The 20,199-nt window shown below is 35.2% G+C and overlaps 1 protein-coding gene across 2 annotated transcripts; it reads left to right on the top strand.

The window, feature by feature from the left end:
• The first annotated feature begins 14,012 nt into the window (after positions 1-14,012).
• Positions 14,013-20,192, top strand: LOC143345147 (kinesin-like protein Klp61F). 2 transcript variants are annotated; one of them, XM_076772000.1, is made up of 18 exons: positions 14,013-14,142; positions 14,381-14,528; positions 14,614-14,763; positions 14,876-15,036; positions 15,135-15,284; positions 15,401-15,637; positions 15,710-16,085; positions 16,152-16,423; positions 16,538-16,677; positions 16,748-16,866; positions 16,943-17,284; positions 17,364-17,591; positions 17,666-17,845; positions 17,904-18,126; positions 18,198-18,319; positions 18,390-18,636; positions 18,706-19,840; positions 20,055-20,192. In XM_076772000.1, exons 1-17 carry the CDS (start codon positions 14,078-14,080, stop codon positions 18,714-18,716), a joined length of 3,171 nt encoding a protein of 1,056 aa, XP_076628115.1. In that variant the 5' UTR covers positions 14,013-14,077; the 3' UTR covers positions 18,717-19,840; positions 20,055-20,192. The 2 variants fall into 2 exon arrangements, with proteins under 2 accessions (XP_076628115.1, XP_076628114.1); XM_076771999.1 differs by having other exon boundaries at positions 15,710-16,423.
• Positions 20,193-20,199: the final 7 nt, after the last annotated feature.

The following is a 20,199-nucleotide window of genomic DNA, read 5'->3' as shown; positions in this document are numbered from 1 at the left end:
CGACATCTACAATTCGTGGAAAAAGTTAGCGGGGTTTACTGCGATTATAGGAGAGGAACCGGTGGAAGTGCAGGACGAACAGCCCTCCGACGATTCGGATATTATCGTGATGAAGAATATAATAAAGACAATTGTAAATGAGGCAGTTTCCGATAAAGAAGTCGAGAAGTGGCTGTCGATCTGCGAGAAAGCCGAACGCGATCCGGACGACTCCAAACTCGAGGAAGAAGACTGCCCCGACAAAAAGACGATCCTCCATCGAGACGAGGACGAAATCGATCGAACGATTTCGAAACTGATCCTGTGGTCTGAAAGACAATCCGAGTTTGTTAAGTTGCACGCGCGTCTGGTGAAGGACTATTACGACCTGGTGCAGCGATAAAATTGTTAGAACGAACACATTTTATTGATAGAAATTATGAGAAAACGAGAGCAAACGAAACATATTTGCATAATCGAGTCGTGGACGTAAATTTTGTAATTAGAACTTTTAGCGTTTTTAAACGATCCCCCAGTACCTAATCTATTAAGTACCAATGTCGTCGTTCAGAGAAATATTTGTTTACTGTTATTAAAATTTACTTGCCCATCGTGAGGATTATAAGAGATCCTGACATATTTGGTATGTAGATGAACTCTTTGATGCAACATCCTGTAAAAGTGAACAACTATTATTAATGAGTGCAACTCGAAAATGGGATCGAATAGCAGTATGTTTACATAAACTTTATGTATGGTTTTACATTATCTGATCGCTAAAATAGGTCCAACGTGTGACGATAAACCCCTGTATATACGCAGTAAAGAATTCTTCGAATTTATTGTCAACAAAGATTTATTTTGTTATTATTTCTTTTTCTTATTCTTTTATATTACATAATGTTCTTACAAACAAAATCGAAAAAATGAACTATTTTATGTTTGTTTTTATTTTTATATCTTACTTCTAGGTAAAAATGACTATGTTCCTTTATTTAAAAATAATTTTATTCTGTAATAAACAGTTTCTATCTATTACACAGTATGTTCTATGTAACTTATGCAGCTTAATTATCTCACTTGTTTTTGACGATTATAATAATTCTATAATAACATCCGGCGTTATGGGAATATCGCCATAAGTGGGATGCATTAACAGCTCCCCACAGAAAGAAATCCAATGGCGTAAGTGCAGGCCATCGAGTACATATACAGGGTGTTCGGCCACACCTGGGAAAAATTATAATGGGAGATTTTAGAGGCCAAAATAAGACGAAAATCGAGAATATCAATTTCTTGATTGCAGTTTCGTTAAAAAGTTATTAAGAAATTAAATTAAAAAATTTCAAATCATTCTGGAAAAATTATTTTCAGTTGCAGGGGTCAATTACGATCATTTTTGGTCAATAAGCATACCCCCGAAATTCTACCCGTTTTCGAGAAAAAAATTCATTACCGAATATTTAATCTGAGGCTAGAAATGTTACCCTGAATTTTCATGCAAATCTTTAAAACGTCATAACTTCTGAACGGATTGAAGAATTTTAATGTTTAAAAAAGCAAACAACGCGTATTTTAATGGAGAACGTGTAGAAATCGCAAAAATATTCGAAAAGTTGATGCTTGACACCGCAAAATGAGAAAAACTCCATAAAAATGGTCCAATTTTCAAACGACCATAACTCCCACAATAGTGAATATATTTGAATGAAACTTTTTTCTGAAGTAGAGCTCATGGGTACCTACAAAAAAGTATTAAACAACTTTTCTGTAGGGTGTCAAACAAAATTGTTAAAAATGAAAAATGAATTTTTAAGAAAAATCGACGGGGGGTAGGTGCCTAAATTTTTCGGCAAAAAAAAAATTTCATATCGTTCTGGAAAAATTATTTTCAGTTGCAGTGGTCAATTACAATCATTTTTGATCAATAGATATATCCTCGAAATCCTTCGCATTTTCGAGAAAAAAATTCAGGAAGGTGGACAAATTTTTTGGTTAAAAAAAAAAATTTCAGATCGTTCTAAAAAAATTATTTTTAGTTGCAGGAGTCAATTACAATCATTTTTGGTGAATACATATACCCTCGAAATCCTACCCGTTTTCGAGAAAAAAATTCATTACCGATAATCTTCTGTGTGACCGGAAATGTTTCTATAACTTTTTAATGATGCCTTAATCAACAAATTAATATTCTTGATTTTCGTCTTATTTTGGCCTCTAGAATCTCCCATTAAAATTTTTCCCAGAATTGGTCGAACAGCCTGTATATTTGTACAGTGACCGATCTAATCGTGAGGAAACTTTTCATTAAATACTTCACCGACTATGATTGCGCCATAAAGCTGAGCATCCGTCACGCTAATACCTCTGATCGAGCTGTGGAAATTTCTTTTAATAGTCCAAATAACTGATCGGTCAAAAACTTTGTATACATTCATGTATGTACATATCATAATAAATCGACGGCTATTTTTGCAGAATAATAATTATTAGGTCGTTATTTACATTTTTACGAATAAAACGAAATAAGATTTTTTCGAACGTTTTGTTACGTAAAGAGTGCCATTCTATTAAAATTACCGAGTTTAAAATATCAACGAACTATATACGATTCTCAGATGTTAGTTTTACGATGCAGTAGAATTATTATTACAGTAGTCCTTCGCTTCGAGGCGAAGAATCGGGTACGCCAGATACCTCCAATGTAGGGTCCCGACAACGAATTCTATTTCGAGACGAGACCCAGCCATGCGTAAACCGTTCGACGAAGAAAGAGAATGGGATACATTGAAAACGAGCGAGAAAAAGGAACAGTGAGCGAGCGGCCGAGACATCAAAGAGATACCGCCCGTGTATCGATGTTCGACCACCACAGCGATAGAAAATTTGTTGCATTTTTCGTTATATCATCATGAGATTACTATCAACGAAGTAGTGAGATATTCCCGATAAAAATAAGTCTAAATACGACTTCGCTGCAGCTATTTTTAACAGAGATCCCTATTTCACGTGCATGTAAATACTAGGACTTGAAAACTTATATCACGGTTTAAAATAATTATTTTCAGAACCTTGAATAGTGTTTAATAATCGATGTTAACATGACGGGGAAAAAATTCAGTCTAGAAGCGTACGACTACTGCAAAATAAAAGTGCAACAAGTGATATTTAATTTTATCATCTAATAAATATTCCAAGAACTTAACTGACTCGTTTGGTTACTTTAGTAGCGTCTTTAATAGTTAATAGTAAAATAGTACCATCGTATTCATTGTTGCTGTTTATCAATTTAAGAAATAGTTATCATTCTTCCACGAGAAGAAGGCACAGCGTGTTTACATCCCCACTGCTGTTGCAGTCTGCTGACTCACAGGTATTGGTCGAAAACGATGACGAAGGTCGGTGACAGCCAATCAGCGGACTGCAGGAAGAGTGGGGATGTAAACACGCTATGCCTTCTTCTCGTGGAAGGACAATACGTATGTTATTTTCGATATGTAAAAATACAAAACTATGAAAAACTGTGTTGCACACCTTTGGGTCTGCAAATCCTCTTATTATTCCGTGGTCAAATCTAGCGACAATTTCTTAATTCGAACGATAGAAATTTGAATCGATCTCAAACGTGACAACTGTGTATTTCGTTTTACGCGGGAACCAAGCTGACACTGAAATATTGTATTCAGTTGTTACAACTAATACAATAATTACTGAAGCTGATTAATAAGATGAATTAAACAGAGTATTTTTCGGATTCTTAATATAGATAAAACATAAACTACTGCAATTAAATCGTAAATATACATTTCATCGAACGAAACCACATGACTACGACAGAATCTCATTGGTTCATCTCTTTGGCCAGTATTGCAGAAAACCAATGGCAGTGCTTCCATCTAATAATGGTTGCAAATAACAAGATATAATTTATTTATTATTCATTTAATAGAAATTTAATAGACATTTAATAGCAATTAATATCACGCAACTTTAGGAAAAATTATGTAAAGTCACTAAATTCGTCTAGTAACATTAAAGTCAGTGATTTTTTGGTGCACTCTAGAGGTCTCTTGGAACCGATTCTCCACAACTACAGAAATTGATCTAAAATATAATATACTTTCTTTTTCCCTTTTATTAATGATAATTTGAGCCTTTCTCAAGTCTATTAATAATCACAGAAATATATATTCAATCACTGCACATGCATATCATTTTAAGAGTATAATAACTAGGAACTATAATGTAAGTTTTAGTACTATACTAAAGGCAATGCACATACATGTATAATTCTAGACTAAAGTCGGAAGTATTCTAAATTAACTCAATCAGGTAACTGTACCACATTTTAGTGTTATTCTGGTTTAATGTTTATTTCTAAATTTGATTACTATGGCTTGTTAAAAAAAGTGTCAAAAATTTATGAAACTTTAACTATTTTGTTTCTTACATTTCTTTTCCATATATGTTTTAAATGTAAACATAGCTACCAAGTTCTAATGATTAGCTCTAATCCTATTTATTCAAACTGTAAAATAAGTTTTTAATTAGAAAACTAGGGGTTCTAGATATTTTATGGAGCAGCTAGAAGTATGAGAATCCTTTGCGTTCCTTGACTTTTCCATTCTTTTTTTAATTATTAATAGATTCTTTGTTTAATGGATTATACTAGGTCTGTATTTGTCAGTAATGCCATTATACAGAGGAATCCACATGAGTATATTTTTATCATTAGTAATTTTCTGCTTGGATCTTTCCAAGTTTAATTTAAGACATGCTATATATTTACTTTTTTGAAGACTAGGTGAACTTTTCTACAGATTTGTAAGAAATGGAAAATCAGAGCTTATCAGATAGAATTTGATAGAATCTTTGTTCATTTATGCCATTACCATTTCCATAGCTACAATTTTTAATAATGACAATAACTTACTGTACTTGTTTGTAGTATTGTATAAACTGCACAGACTATCATTTGATTTGAATCAATTAGTAAATATAATTGTGAGCTTATTGCAATATGTATTTATAATAGAACTGAAATCTCCGATTTCATTTGAATTTCAATTACAGTAAATTTCAAATACAAATTATATACTTGTTTATTTATTGTTCAACACTTTCACAGTCCGGGACCCGTATACGGGTCACAGCGTCGCGTTCTTAGATACGCCTCCATGAGCTCGGACAGTGAACGCGTTAATGATCTATCTGTTATTTTATAACATTCTCAATGATAGTGTTATTGTATATAATCTTACTAGTATGAAGTATCTCCACCTGTAAATTAATCATCAACATGTTTAGTTTAAATTCCTAATCCAGGTAGCGCTAGAAGCGTATTCCAATCTAAATCGATAACGTTGGAAATGATAAAAATATATGAGAATCCTCTCAAGTCCATGATTTTACGAGTTAGCATTGACTACATCGTCTATTTTACGGAGCATTTACAATTGAAATCTGATCAATTTTTGTGTCTGATTATTAGAAGTACTTGAAAAATCGTGTTACATGGGACATTCTATACAGAGTGTTCGGCCACCCTGGGAAAAATTTTAATGGGGGTTCTAGAGGCCAAAATAAGACGAAAATGAAGAATACCAATTTATTGATGGAGGTTTCATTAAAAAGTTATTAACATTTAAAGTTCCACTCGTACTGAATTTTTTTCTCGAAAATAGCCAAGATTTCGGGGGTATGTCTATTCACCAAAAATGATTGTAATTGAACCCTCCAGCTAACAATATTTTTTTCAGAACGATTTGAAATATTTTAATTTTACCGAAAAATTTCACACCTTCATGAATTTTTTTCTCGAAAGTGGGTAGGATTTCGAAGGTATGTGTATTCACTAAAAATGATTGTAATTGACCCCCGAAACCGAAAATAATTTTTTCAGAACGATTTGAAATTTTTTTTTTCACCGAAAAATTTAGGCACCTACCCCCCCTGTCGATTTTTCTTAAAAATTCGTTTTTGATTTTTAGTAATTTTGTTTGACGCCCTACAGAAAAGTTGTCTAATACTTTTTTGTAGGTACCCATGAGCTCTACTTCAGAAAAAAATTTCATTGAAATATATTCACAATTGTAAGAGTTATAGCTGTTTGAAAATTGAACCATTTTTATGGGGTTTTTCTCATTTTGCGGGGTCAAGGACCAACTTTTCGAATATTTTTGCGATTTGTACATATTCTCCACCAAAATACGCGTAGTTTGCTTTTTTAAACATTAAAATCGTCCAATCCGTTCTAAAGTTATGACGTTTTAAAGATTCGCATGAAAATTCGGGCAGACATTTCTGGCCAGAAATTATATTTTCGGTAAAGAATTTTTTTCTCGAAACCGAGTAGGATTTCGGGGGTATGTCTGTTGACCAAAAATGCTTGCAATTGGACCCTGCAACTAAAAATAATTTTTCCAGGACGATTCGAAAGTCTTTTTTTTCACCCAAAACTTTCAGCACTTACTCGAATTTTTTTCTCGAAAGTGGGTAGGATTTCGGGGGTATGTGTATTCACCAAAAATGATTGTAATTGACCCCCGAAACCAAAAATAATTTTTTCAGAACGATTTAAAATTTTTTTTTTTCGTCGAAAAATTTAGGCACCTACCCCCAGTCGATTTTTCTTAAAAATTCGTTTTTGATTTTTAGTAATTTTGTTTGACGCCCTACAGAAAAGTTGTCTAATACTTTTTTGTAGGTACCCATGAGCTCTACTTCAGAAAAAAATTTCATTGAAATATATTCACAATTGTAAGAGTTATAGCTGTTTGAAAATTGAACCATTTTTATGGGGTTTTTCTCATTTTGCGGGGTCAAGGACCAACTTTTCGAATATTTTTGCGATTTGTACATATTCTCCACCAAAATACGCGTAGTTTGCTTTTTTAAACATTAAAATCGTCCAATCCGTTCTAAAGTTATGACGTTTTAAAGATTCGCATGAAAATTCGGGCAGACATTTCTGGCCAGAAATTATATTTTCGGTAAAGAATTTTTTTCTCGAAACCGAGTAGGATTTCGGGGGTATGTCTGTTGACCAAAAATGCTTGCAATTGGACCCTGCAACTAAAAATAATTTTTCCAGGACGATTCGAAAGTCTTTTTTTTCACCCAAAACTTTCAGCACTTACTCGAATTTTTTTCTCGAAAGTGGGTAGGATTTCGGGGGTATGTGTATTCACCAAAAATGATTGTAATTGACCCCCGAAACCAAAAATAATTTTTTCAGAACGATTTAAAATTTTTTTTTTTCGTCGAAAAATTTAGGCACCTACCCCCAGTCGATTTTTCTTAAAAATTCGTTTTTGATTTTTAGTAATTTTGTTTGACGCCCTACAGAAAAGTTGTCTAATACTTTTTTGTAGGTACCCATGAGCTCTACTTCAGAAAAAAATTTCATTGAAATATATTCACAATTGTAAGAGTTATAGCTGTTTGAAAATTGAACCATTTTTATGGGGTTTTTCTCATTTTGCGGGGTCAAGGACCAACTTTTCGAATATTTTTGCGATTTGTACATATTCTCCACCAAAATACGCGTAGTTTGCTTTTTTAAACATTAAAATCGTCCAATCCGTTCTAAAGTTATGACGTTTTAAAGATTCGCATGAAAATTCGGGCAGACATTTCTGGCCAGAAATTATATTTTCGGTAAAGAATTTTTTTCTCGAAACCGAGTAGGATTTCGGGGGTATGTCTGTTGACCAAAAATGCTTGCAATTGGACCCTGCAACTAAAAATAATTTTTCCAGGACGATTCGAAAGTCTTTTTTTTCACCCAAAACTTTCAGCACTTACTCGAATTTTTTTCTCGAAAGTGGGTAGGATTTCGGGGGTATGTGTATTCACCAAAAATGATTGTAATTGACCCCCGAAACCAAAAATAATTTTTTCAGAACGATTTAAAATTTTTTTTTTTCGTCGAAAAATTTAGGCACCTACCCCCAGTCGATTTTTCTTAAAAATTCGTTTTTGATTTTTAGTAATTTTGTTTGACGCCCTACAGAAAAGTTGTCTAATACTTTTTTGTAGGTACCCATGAGCTCTACTTCAGAAAAAAATTTCATTGAAATATATTCACAATTGTAAGAGTTATAGCTGTTTGAAAATTGAACCATTTTTATGGGGTTTTTCTCATTTTGCGGGGTCAAGGACCAACTTTTCGAATATTTTTGCGATTTGTACATATTCTCCACCAAAATACGCGTAGTTTGCTTTTTTAAACATTAAAATCGTCCAATCCGTTCTAAAGTTATGACGTTTTAAAGATTCGCATGAAAATTCGGGCAGACATTTCTGGCCAGAAATTATATTTTCGGTAAAGAATTTTTTTCTCGAAACCGAGTAGGATTTCGGGGGTATGTCTGTTGACCAAAAATGCTTGCAATTGGACCCTGCAACTAAAAATAATTTTTCCAGGACGATTCGAAAGTCTTTTTTTTCACCCAAAACTTTCAGCACTTACTCGAATTTTTTTCTCGAAAGTGGGTAGGATTTCGGGGGTATGTGTATTCACCAAAAATGATTGTAATTGACCCCCGAAACCAAAAATAATTTTTTCAGAACGATTTAAAATTTTTTTTTTTCGTCGAAAAATTTAGGCACCTACCCCCAGTCGATTTTTCTTAAAAATTCCTTTTTCATTTTTAGTAATTTTGTTTGACGCCCTACAGAAAAGTTGTCTAATACTTTTTTGTAGGTACCCATGAGCTCTACTTCAGAAAAAAATTTCATTGAAATATATTCACAATTGTAAGAGTTATAGCTGTTTGAAAATTGAACCATTTTTATGGGGTTTTTCTCATTTTGCGGGGTCAAGGACCAACTTTTCGAATATTTTTGCGATTTGTACATATTCTCCACCAAAATACGCGTAGTTTGCTTTTTTAAACATTAAAATCGTCCAATCCGTTCTAAAGTTATGACGTTTTAAAGATTCGCATGAAAATTCGGGCAGACATTTCTGGCCAGAAATTATATTTTCGGTAAAGAATTTTTTTCTCGAAACTGAGTAGGATTTCGGGGGTATGTCTGTTGACCAAAAATACTTGCAATTGGACCCTGCAACTAAAAATAATTTTTCCAGGACGATTTGAAAGTCTTTTTTTTCACCCAAAACTTTCAGCACTTACTCGAATTTTTTTCTCGAAAGTGGATAGGATTTCGGAAGTATGTGTATTCACTAAAAATGATTGTAATTGACCCCCGCAACCGAAAATAATTTTTTCAGAACGATCTAAAATTTTTAAATTTAATTGTTAATAACTTTTTAACAAAGCCTCCATCAACAAATTGGTATTCTTGATTTTCGTCTTATTTTGGCCTCTATAATCCCCCATTAAAATTTTTCCCAGGGGTGGCCGAACACTCTTTATATTATAGTTATTTTCAAAACGTATTTTAATGCAATCCATTGAAGAACAGCTAAAGTCTATAATAGAATTTCACAAAAAATTAGAAAAACCTACGGAAATTTGTTTGACTCTGAGTGCATGTTGCACCAATACTTTTGTCGAGCACTGTACGTTCGGCAACTGGAAATCCAATCCGTCTACGTATCTTATTCCTCGTGACTGAAGCCTAAAAACTATGCAGAAAGCGTGTGGGCGTGCCAAACGCTATGTGTACAATACGTCTCCGTTGTTAGGTCGCTAGATTCCATTCGTTGTAAGATTATCGTCATTCCTATTAACTGGGAATGGGGGGTAGGTCCCCCTCGAAGCCAGGGGAGCATGACAAACGATATAAGATGAAATAAGTAACAGTGAAATACGTTAGGTGCCGACGAAGTTTTCCTCTCATTCGCTCGCACTCGTTGTCCTTTTCTTCGACCGTCCACTGCTGATGTTCAGCAAAATGGCAACTCGGCAGCTCGACGATATCGCCTGACTAAATACTAGCTCAAGCTAAACGAATTGTCATTTGCTTGCTGTGTGCACAATTTAATGCACTCCTATTTTACATATTTTCGTGTATCAATAAATTTTGTCAATGAAAATGAGTCCAAACAGAACCTCAATTCCAATTTCAAAGACTCATTTTAGAAATACCCCAGAAACTATTCCAATCTATTCTGTTGTACGCAAACTATTTGTAGTAAAATATTATTTAACAAAACAATAGCAAAGAGAAATTCAATCTGGGAATACCTTTCTATTTTATTTACTTTAGTCACAAACGACGTTAAAGTGCTAGTAAAGTTAGACGTATACAAATAATTAAAGGAAAATTTAAGCTATTTAAATATAAGATCTAAAAAACTAGTCACTTGAGATACGGCCCCTTAACTCAACACAGTATAATAAAACATAATCCAAATAAGATACCGGTTGCTCGAGCTGATAAAGTATAACGTACGAAGAGGGGGGGATTCAGAGTCTTACAGCCAGAGCAAAAATTAGATCGTAAAACGAGGAATTACGGTGTTCTGTATTTACGACTGATTCTTCAGTTTTCCTTGGACTTACGTGCATACGGATCATAGCGACAAAAATTGAAATTTTTGTCACTGAATACGTTTACTTTCTCGCGTGTTAGGTGACTGTGCATGGACAAAAGAGTCGCCTGCGCAGGCTAAATGGAGCAAGTGGTGGGGGGACACATCCGCCATCAGATATCCGGGTAGTTCTGGAATTCTACTGGCTGATTGGTGAAACGAGTGCACGGTTCTTCGATTACGTTCGATGCTTTCTTACGATCAGTAAGAAACGCGTGAAAGTTGTATGTATGCCCGAAAATTGGAACCCCAAGCCAGGTTATTGCGCTTATGGAGCAGATGGATCGATTCTAATTATAGAAACAGCCCGACTCGACCGTCGAACGTAGAAAAGGACAGCGAGTAAAAGAGAAGGAGGTCCTTCTTGGGCTGTCGAGCTTTGTGGCGCGTCAAGGGGAATCTCCCCTCAGTGGTGGGGATGAGCATCGGGCATTTATGCTGTAGATCAGTTCGGGCATATATCCAACGTTCACTGTATTGATTCACGGAAGATCCGTGTACTAGACTCTAAAGCGTATTTAACATCGAAAGTACTCGCACTTTGTGACAGAAAGCTACGATTTTCCATTAGCAACCGACAAAAAACGCGATGTTGCCTGGACAGAAACGAACGCGCGTTTGCTTGTCGCTGCAGCAGCGACTGGATGTCTTGCGGCAATTGGAGGACGGTGTTTCGATGAGCCAATTGGCCAAGGATTACGGCAACAGCGTTGTATCCATACGCCGTATCAAGAACCAGGAGGATCAGATACGAAGGCGGTCGCAGAAGCCGGTAGACAAAGGTAAAAAGAGATTTCGGAAGTCCCTCCTGGAAGAATTAGAAACTCGTCTCTATAAATGGTACCAAGAGCACAAAGAAGTCGACGATGGCGTCTCTAGTACTATGATCCAAGAGAAGGCGATGGAACTGCACAAGGAATTTGGCGGTCCGTCGACGTTCCAAGCCTCTTACGGCTGGCTATGTCGGTTCAAACATCGTTATGGTTTCACATTCCGCGATTACAATAACGGAGGCGCAAAACTCGACACGAGATTGACCAAAAAATTTACCCACTCCTTCCTGCAGCGTCTCGAGGATAAAAGCATACAGCTGCAGAACGTCTACAGCATGGACGAGACGGGCCTCGTGTGGAAGGCTCTTCCCCGAAAAACTGTGATGTACGCTACGGCGAGGAGAGTCTACGGAAAGAGAATCAAAAAGAATCGAGTTACCGTGGCCTTGTGCGCAAACGCGATTGGAACCCACAAGCTACCACCGCTCTTCATCCACAAGTATGAGACACCAAAGGCGCTGAAGCATTGCAGGGATCGTTTGCCTGTAATTTTTAAGGCGCAAAAGAATGCTTGGATAGACCAGAACCTGTTCGCCGATTGGCTGGAAGAGTACTTCAAACCGGCCGTTAGAAAATATCAGATGGAAAATGGTACCCAAGGAAAGGTGTTGCTCTTGGTGGACAAGTGCAAAGCTCATACTTTGCCGCGTGACAGAGAAACGGAAGAGACCAACTTCGAAATTATATACCTTCCGCTGGACACGTCGTCGAATCTACATCCGATGCAACAGGGGATAATAAAAAACGTGAAAGTGTCCTTCCGTCGTCGCATTCTGAGTCGGATCTTGGACTTTCCAGGCGGCGTGGCGGAATTTTATACGGACTACGACGTGAAGGACTGCATCGACTTGGTAAACGAAGCCTGGACGGACGTCACGCAGGTCGAGATCTACAATTCGTGGAAAAGATTAGTGGGATTCGGTACAACGGTGGAAGAAGAGGCTACAGGAGAAAACAAGGAGAGTTACGAGAAAGCGGATATTACCGCGATCAAGGACGCGATGAGAACGATTTTGAACGAGGCGATTTCCGACAAGCAAGTTCAGAAATGGCTGTTGATCTGCGAGAGGGCCGAGCGCGATCCAAACGACTTCGAATTGGAAGACTGTCGCGACAAAACGGCAACTCTGGAACGAGACGAGGACGAAATCGATCGAATGATTGCACAATTGACCCTGTGGTCCACGAGACAATCCGATTTTGTTAAGTTACACGCGCGCGTAGTAAAAGATTATTACGACCTAGTGCAACGATAAAGCGATTACGATACATTTCACTGCCACAAATTGTGAGAGAATAAGGACGAACAAAGTTATCGCCCTTCCACGAGAAAAAGGCACAGCGTGTTTACATCCCCACTCTTGCTGCAGTCCGCTGATTGGCTGTCACCGATTTCGTCACAGTTTTCGACCAATACCTGTGAGTCAGCGGACTGCAACAAGAGTAGGGATTGTAAACACGCTGTGTCTTCTCGTGGAAAGACGATACACAGGATAGCCTGGGTTTCTTTCGACAAATTGCATGGACGTCACAATGGCGTAGCTAGATTGGAGCAAATGGGATATTTCCCCCCTTCTAGTTATTTGTAAATAAATAAATTTTAAATTAAACTTTCTTTGAAAATAAATTTATTTTAATAAATGAAAGTTTGATGTAATTGTAATATAAAAGAAAACGAGAATCATAAGCATTTGATATCATGTCGATCATTGTTTAATTATTTTGTATTAAAGAATAAGAAATTAGTAATTAAATTTTAGCATTTTTACCCCTTACTAGACAAAATTGTGATTACACCCTTGGAATTTAACCTTAATCCTACCACAATTGGCTTTAGATCCCATATCAAATTTGAGGAACTGTAGGCTCCATAGTATCGGGTCTATAAGTACAAATTTAGTTTTACCTTCTGTATTGGCCCAGATAATGTTCATAGATGGCAAACCTTTATATCAGATTCATGTCTGCCACTTCTTGAGAAACTTTCGATTTTCACGCACGACGTATAAAACTTTCCAAAGGCAACTTCTACACTTCAAAGAGCTACAAGACATAACGATAAAAGATTTATTTTAGTCTGATAGCTAAAATGTGTAAACGTCGGACTCCCTAATACCTAACTACGGCCCTCTTGGGATCCGTAGATCACAGGTTAAGAACCACTGCTGTACCTCACTCGTGACTCAGATATGATCGATATAACACTGTATAATTAATATTTCGTTGTTTTAATTTGTAATTACTTCGAACATATCCAAAGTAGTTTAAATCAGCACGTTTCAATTGGAAAGTAAAGGTAGTAGAAGCCACAATCGACATGGGTTTTCGCGCCTTTTATTGTCTTCTATTGGCTAATTTTGCGCGGGACAAAAATTCTGCGCGGTAGGAATGCGCATTGACCGATATGGTGTGTTTTAAACGTAGCGTCAAAAAATCATGTAAATTGGTCACTATAGTAACACAGAATCAATGGTTTTTGTACGTATATCACTGATTTCAAGAAACTTGCACATTACATTCTACCAATTACCGAACAAACTTTGTCGTTACTAAAGTGGTTTCATGTAAACTCGTTTGATTTACGTTCATTGCGAACTGCGCGTACGTAAGGCATCTATCGACCATTCCCAGAACTACATTTCAAAGTTTTCTTTATTCAAATTCTAACGGATGCTGTTGTAGCAGTTTTTAACTGACAGAAACACAGACGTACGATAAATAGATTTATAGGTTTTCTCGTCGAAACGTCATAAAGTTAAACATGAACGTTACACGGACTGGAAAAAAGAGTAAATCTCAACACATACAAGTATTTGTTCGCATTAGGTGAGTAAATAACAATTAATTTCATTTTCTACGCCAGTTTGTTTCGTCTGTCATACTATTAACAACGCACAAAGTGATTTATTACAAATTTTATTACGTACATATGATGAAATACGTACGTATTAATTTACAATGATTTACATATAAATAAAGATTTAATAGATGCAATGAACAGGCAACCATTGTTATTAATATTTTGTCACCATCAAATCATTGTTGATCTTTTCCTATTGAACAGACCAATAAGTAATCTCGAACGAACTAATAAATCTACAACTATAATAGAAATACCCAGTGATAAGGAGATAATAATACACGAACGTCCGAAAGAAAAGTATTCAAAGAAATTTAAATTTGACAATGTATTTGGACCTTCTTCGAAGCAGGTATTGCCTTTTCAGCGAGTAAATACTATGTATATTAAGCAAACAAGTGTACCCCCATATATTTTTTCTTAATTTTAATTGATAGGTGGACGTGTATAGGGCTGTTGTTAGTCCATTATTGGAGCAAGTTTTGGCTGGCTATAATTGTACAGTATTCGCGTATGGCCAAACCGGTACAGGAAAAACTTTCACAATGGAAGGAATCAATACTAATCCTACTTTGCATTGGAAAAGTGTAAGATTCTCGTTTGTATAATTTCTCGACTCGATACAAGAATAATCTTAATTTATCGGATACGTTAATTGTAAAGTCAAGGAAACAAGATTTAAAAATTTGTAACATACAGGATTCGACTGCTGGTATGATTCCACGTTCGTTGAGTCATATATTTGACGAGTTACAATTACTACAAGCACCGGAACATACAATCAGAGTTAGCTTTTTAGAACTTTATAACGAAGAGTTATTTGACCTTCTGTCAGCTAATGACGATGGATCTAAAATAAGGTATATGGTACAAAACACAAACGATATATATTACGAAATTTACTATTTTATTTAATAAATTTGTATAAAATACGTTGGAATAAAAACTTCTTGAATAGGTTATACGAAGATACATCGAAGAAAGGTGCAGTAATTATTCATGGATTGGAAGAAGTAACAATAAATAGTAAAAGTGAAATTCACAAATTTCTTGAAATGGGATTATTGAGGAGGCAAACTGCTGCAACATTGATGAATGCTAATTCTAGGTTGTTATTTTAATTATTTATTGATTTAATGGAATGTTTATGTATTTACTGTATGTTTGCAATATCTAAACATACTATTATTATTACTAGCATAATGTTTATGGAAATGATTTTAGCCGATCTCATACAGTATTTTCCATTACTGTACACATGAAAGAGAATACCATTGACGGAGAAGAGGTTTTAAAAACAGGAAAACTAAATTTGGTGGATCTTGCAGGTAGTGAGAATATTGGAAGGTCTGGTTCCATTGATAAAAGAGCAAGAGAAGCTGGTTGTGTTAATCAATCTTTATTAACTCTCGGAAGAGTTATAACAGCCCTTGTTGAAGGTGCACCTCACATACCTTATAGGTAATAAAACTAGATATTCTAACCTTACTCCGCGGAGGGAGTATTCTAATCTATTACCTTTCTATCACGCAGAGAGTCTAAACTCACCAGATTATTGCAAGAATCACTGGGTGGTCGCACAAAAACGTCAATTATTGCAACTGTGTCTCCCGCTAGTATCAATCTCGAAGAAACTCTGTCGACGTTAGATTATGCGCACCGCGCGAAAAATATTACAAATCGTCCTGAAGTAAACCAGAAGCTTTCAAAGAAAGAATTTATTAATCAATACACAGCAGAAATCGAAAGATTACGACGCGATTTATTAGCGACGCGCGATAAAACCGGCATTTATGTTCCAAACGAAAATTACAATGAAATGCAGACATTACTTTCTCAGCAGACCAAAGAGATCGAGGAGAAAAATAATCAAATAAAAGCATTGGAAAAAATGATGGAAGACAAGGAGGTAGATTTCATTATTAGCTATTCATCGATGTTACTGTATATCACTTTTCATGTTATCTTTTTTCAGAAAATATATAACGACCTTAAGGTAGAGATTCTTACTCAAATGGAAGAGTTGCACGAAGTAAAAGTAAAGTTGGACGGTACTACAAATGCTTTGGAATCCACGCATCAACAGTTAAAAGTAGTTTCACAAGAACGGGACGAGCACAAATATTTACTAGAGAAGCATGTTAGTACAGAACAAGCTTTACTGTCTCAAGGTCAATCTCTGTTAAATGTTGCAGATACAGCAACTGCAGATTCTCAGAAATTGTACGATAAAATTGAACGTAAAACGTAAGTGAACTATGAGCAGATCAACATCGATTATAATCGATATATCTCGATTTTCTATTGGATTCACTTAGAGAAAATAAATTGCACTCCCTCCTATGATTCGTTCTTTTTTAGCAAGGCGGAAGAGACGTTTGAAATTCTTGGTGAACAGTTTAGAAACAGTATTTACGAATCCATGCAAAGCGCTGAAAAGGATATTTGCGAATACGGAAAGAACGTAGAACAGTTTTGTACATACATGAAAACTGGTATAGGTAATAAAAATTCTAACGTAAGATATGATTTCGTGCGAAGATCGATTTACATTTTTACCGTATTTATTAGGCACGGAAACTGTTACGAGATACAAAAATATTAATACAGGGACACAGCAAAGTTCAACAAATCTCACCGATCAATATTCAACCATGACTAATAATTTAGTAACAAATATAAATGAGCTCGTATGTATTTAATGCATTTTACTAAGACAATATTATTCTTGTACATACAACTTAACATATGCCTTTAATATTTCAGTCCTCGAATGATCAGAATTGGATAAAATGCGAAATGAAAAGTACAGTGGACGCGGTAGAACATGAAAATGACTTCTTAAATTCCGCTGTTGTGAAAACTACGCAAGATCTGAATGACATAATTGAGAACGAAATCGCCGAGAAGTTGCAACTTTTGAAAAATAACTTATTGTTAAAAATAAATGAAATTACGAGCGAGTTAAATGATATGATAGATTCTGTATGTCAGCGTGAATTGGAAGCTTGCGAGCGTATAACTAAAAATATAAAGGACATTGAAAGAGATGCGCAAGATGTTTGTAGAATGCAAGAATTGACAGAAACGCAGCGTTCGTTTGCGAAGGTACAAGAAATTGTCGCGCCTAAATTTAACGTTTTCATTGGTACAGTTTTAAAGATATTCGGGGTATATTGTGTTTTAGATGATGGAAGACGTATCAACCGAGTTCAATCTTCTAAATAAAAGCCAAGAAGAATATCGCGCCCTCGTGAGCGATAAATGTGATTACATCGGCGAAATCTGCAACAAAGTTTACGATCATACAACGAACACTTGTAATACCAGTGTGAAAATGAGAAACAGTTTCAGAGAAGAGGCACAAGATCATTTGAATGCGATTAAAACTGATGCTGTTATCGAAGCAGAGAAGGTAATTTACAAGTATAATGTGCAATTTCAATTGATTATGCCGTTTATAATATTTTACACTGTATTTCGTGATAGAACGAGGAATTAGCGATCAGTACTAAAGAGCAAGGAAAAAGTCTGATAAATGAATTGAAATCAAACATAAATACAAGCTGTAATGTACTGAAACACTATAAGAACCTCATTGAGCACAATACTGAGGAAATACAACAAAAAATGAACGAAGATAAAAAAGAAGCACTTTTCTTATTAAAGGTGAACTTGAAAAATATTTGAACGCAATTTATGAAAAATTAACATTTTATGATTTCAGGATGCAAATAAAGTAGTTTTAGATGCAAATAAAAATCATGTAGACAACCTGCAATGTGAGGAAGTTAAAGCTTCTAATATTTCCGAAGATATATCTTGTAAATTGGACAATTTAATTGCAGAATCGACTGCATGTTGTGATAGAAATATTGAACAATTACGTACAGCAACGGATGAAATTAACAAATTCTTTGATGTCGAGATACAACATGATGCCCCAACAGGTAATAATATCGTATGCAAAGCACAAAATGGTAAGCGTAAAATTACATTCGTTCTCCTTACTAATTTTCAGGAACAACGCCAGCCAAGAAAGAATTTTCTTATCCTCGTCAATTTACAGTAACATCGCCGCACGAACGAATTCTTCAGAGATTTAGGGAAGCTAGGAGATTTGATGAAACATCCGAAAGTGATGTAAGTAATCATAATACATGTCGTTATTCATGTTTAAATATTTTGTTACTTTTCTTAAACGCATGGATAGAACGACACATTCATGGACGCTGACATGACAATGAAAGCTGTTGCTAATTCGACTAGTATATTCGATGTTACTTCGCTCGATAATACTACAATATGCGCTGCATCTACTTCGAACGGCGATGAATCATCGCATCTGAATTTGTACAACCCTCTCGATTCTCCTGATGAAACTATTACATCGACATTCGATAATTCCTCGATATTTTGTCAATCTCGCGTTTCATCCGTATCTAGAAGCTCGCACAAAGGTACGAATTTAAGTGAAATTTTATGATACGTGTCTGTACACTAATAACAATTATACGTCTGTCTTGCAGAACGAAGGTGAGGAGAACAATTAATTCCCACGATTTACTGCAATATGAAGTGTCGTTAACGTCAGGACACCAAGCTCTACTGCATTATTTACTTCGATTAAAATAAATATCGACGATCCTCGTAATTCGAAACTGCGTTTACATTACAGGAAAGAAAATTTTATCGATTAATATCTTCCCTCTAATTAAATACAAAACTTTACCTTTTTAAAAATAACTTCTATACATTATGGTTACAGGTGTATGACACTCGGTAAAGTCCATAAGTAATTTGAACAAATTTTGTAAATAAAATAAGATTGTGAATAATAAATGTTGTCCATGCGTTTCTTAATAAATGATAAAAAGTTTAATACACTTGCAAGCAAAGTTGAACATTAATCGATTACACGGATGAAGATATGATCGGAATTAATCGTGATTGACTTTATTGCTGAAATTAATTGCTCGCAGGCAATTGACAATTAGCACAGTATAATTATACGCAATCGTCAAACCCCTTTCTACATTCGAAACTTGTGGTCTCAAGCCAATTACAGTCGAAAAGTCGAACAGAGAAGGTCGAATTATTCGATCTTTAATTTGAGGTTTCCTACTCTTTAAAATTTGTACAGCTATAATAAAACTCTATAAACAAAACTATGTGTTTACACGGAAATTTATTATTGATATCTTCAGCTAGAGGCGTATTATAAATCCGACCGTTGGATTCCGACGAATTGATCGATAAATATATTATAAATATATTTTTATTTAATATCTTTATATAGTTTCTTTTATTCGATCCTTCATTAGAAAACTGTAATCATTGTACGTGAATAATTATTTCTATTATCGAATTTATTTATTTGGGGTGCAGCGTTCTATCATTTAAGTTCTACCGGAAATCGCGTAGCTATGTTTATAAAAGTTCACTCGCTAGTCGAAGTATATTAAATCATTTTGGTGACTTCTGTGATCAAATATCAAAAATACAATTGTAGTTTGTAAAAAGCAGAATCTTACGCAGCAAATTAGATTTCCGTACTATTCGAATTTCATCGATGGATAAAATGACATTCCCACAAGCTCATCAAACAGAACTAATAACGCTGGCGGAATTGGCAGGAATATCGGCAGTTCCGGGAGTTTATCGGTAATAATTTACAACACGTATATAAATTAATTTTTTCGATAGTTTTTAACAGCCCTAGTTACATTTTGATATTTGGTGGTAAGGGTAGTATTTTTGAGGTTATAGAATTGTAAAGTGCATACCATACATACGTAAGTTAATATATTAACTCGTACGAAAACACGTCAAAGCAATATTAAAATTATCTAACAATTTAAAAAAATCATTCTTTTAGTATTATAGTGGAACTTCTTGCACTTCAAATATCACCAGAGGACATATATATTCTACTGAAAGAAATATGTCCGCAAACAAAAGACAGAGAACCGGATGTTAAGAATGTTGAAGACGGAACTGATACATGAACCACAAATCGATAT

This window comes from Colletes latitarsis, chromosome 8 (assembly GCF_051014445.1).
Source record: "Colletes latitarsis isolate SP2378_abdomen chromosome 8, iyColLati1, whole genome shotgun sequence".
Classification (NCBI taxonomy): Eukaryota; Metazoa; Arthropoda; class Insecta; order Hymenoptera; family Colletidae; genus Colletes; species Colletes latitarsis.
The sequence above is the reverse complement of the archived record's forward strand: the minus strand, read 5'-3'. Positions and strand labels throughout refer to the sequence as shown.

Excerpts from the sequence above, each read along its gene's own strand:
- LOC143345147 (XM_076771999.1), top strand. The coding sequence starts at position 14,078 with ATGAACGTTACACGGACTGGAAAAAAGAGTAAATCTCAACACATACAA. Across the intron at positions 14,764-14,875 it reads CTACTTTGCATTGGAAAAGT|GATTCGACTGCTGGTATGAT; the intron begins GTAAGATTCTCG and ends TGTAACATACAG. Across the intron at positions 18,320-18,389 it reads ATGAAACATCCGAAAGTGAT|AACGACACATTCATGGACGC; the intron begins GTAAGTAATCAT and ends ACGCATGGATAG.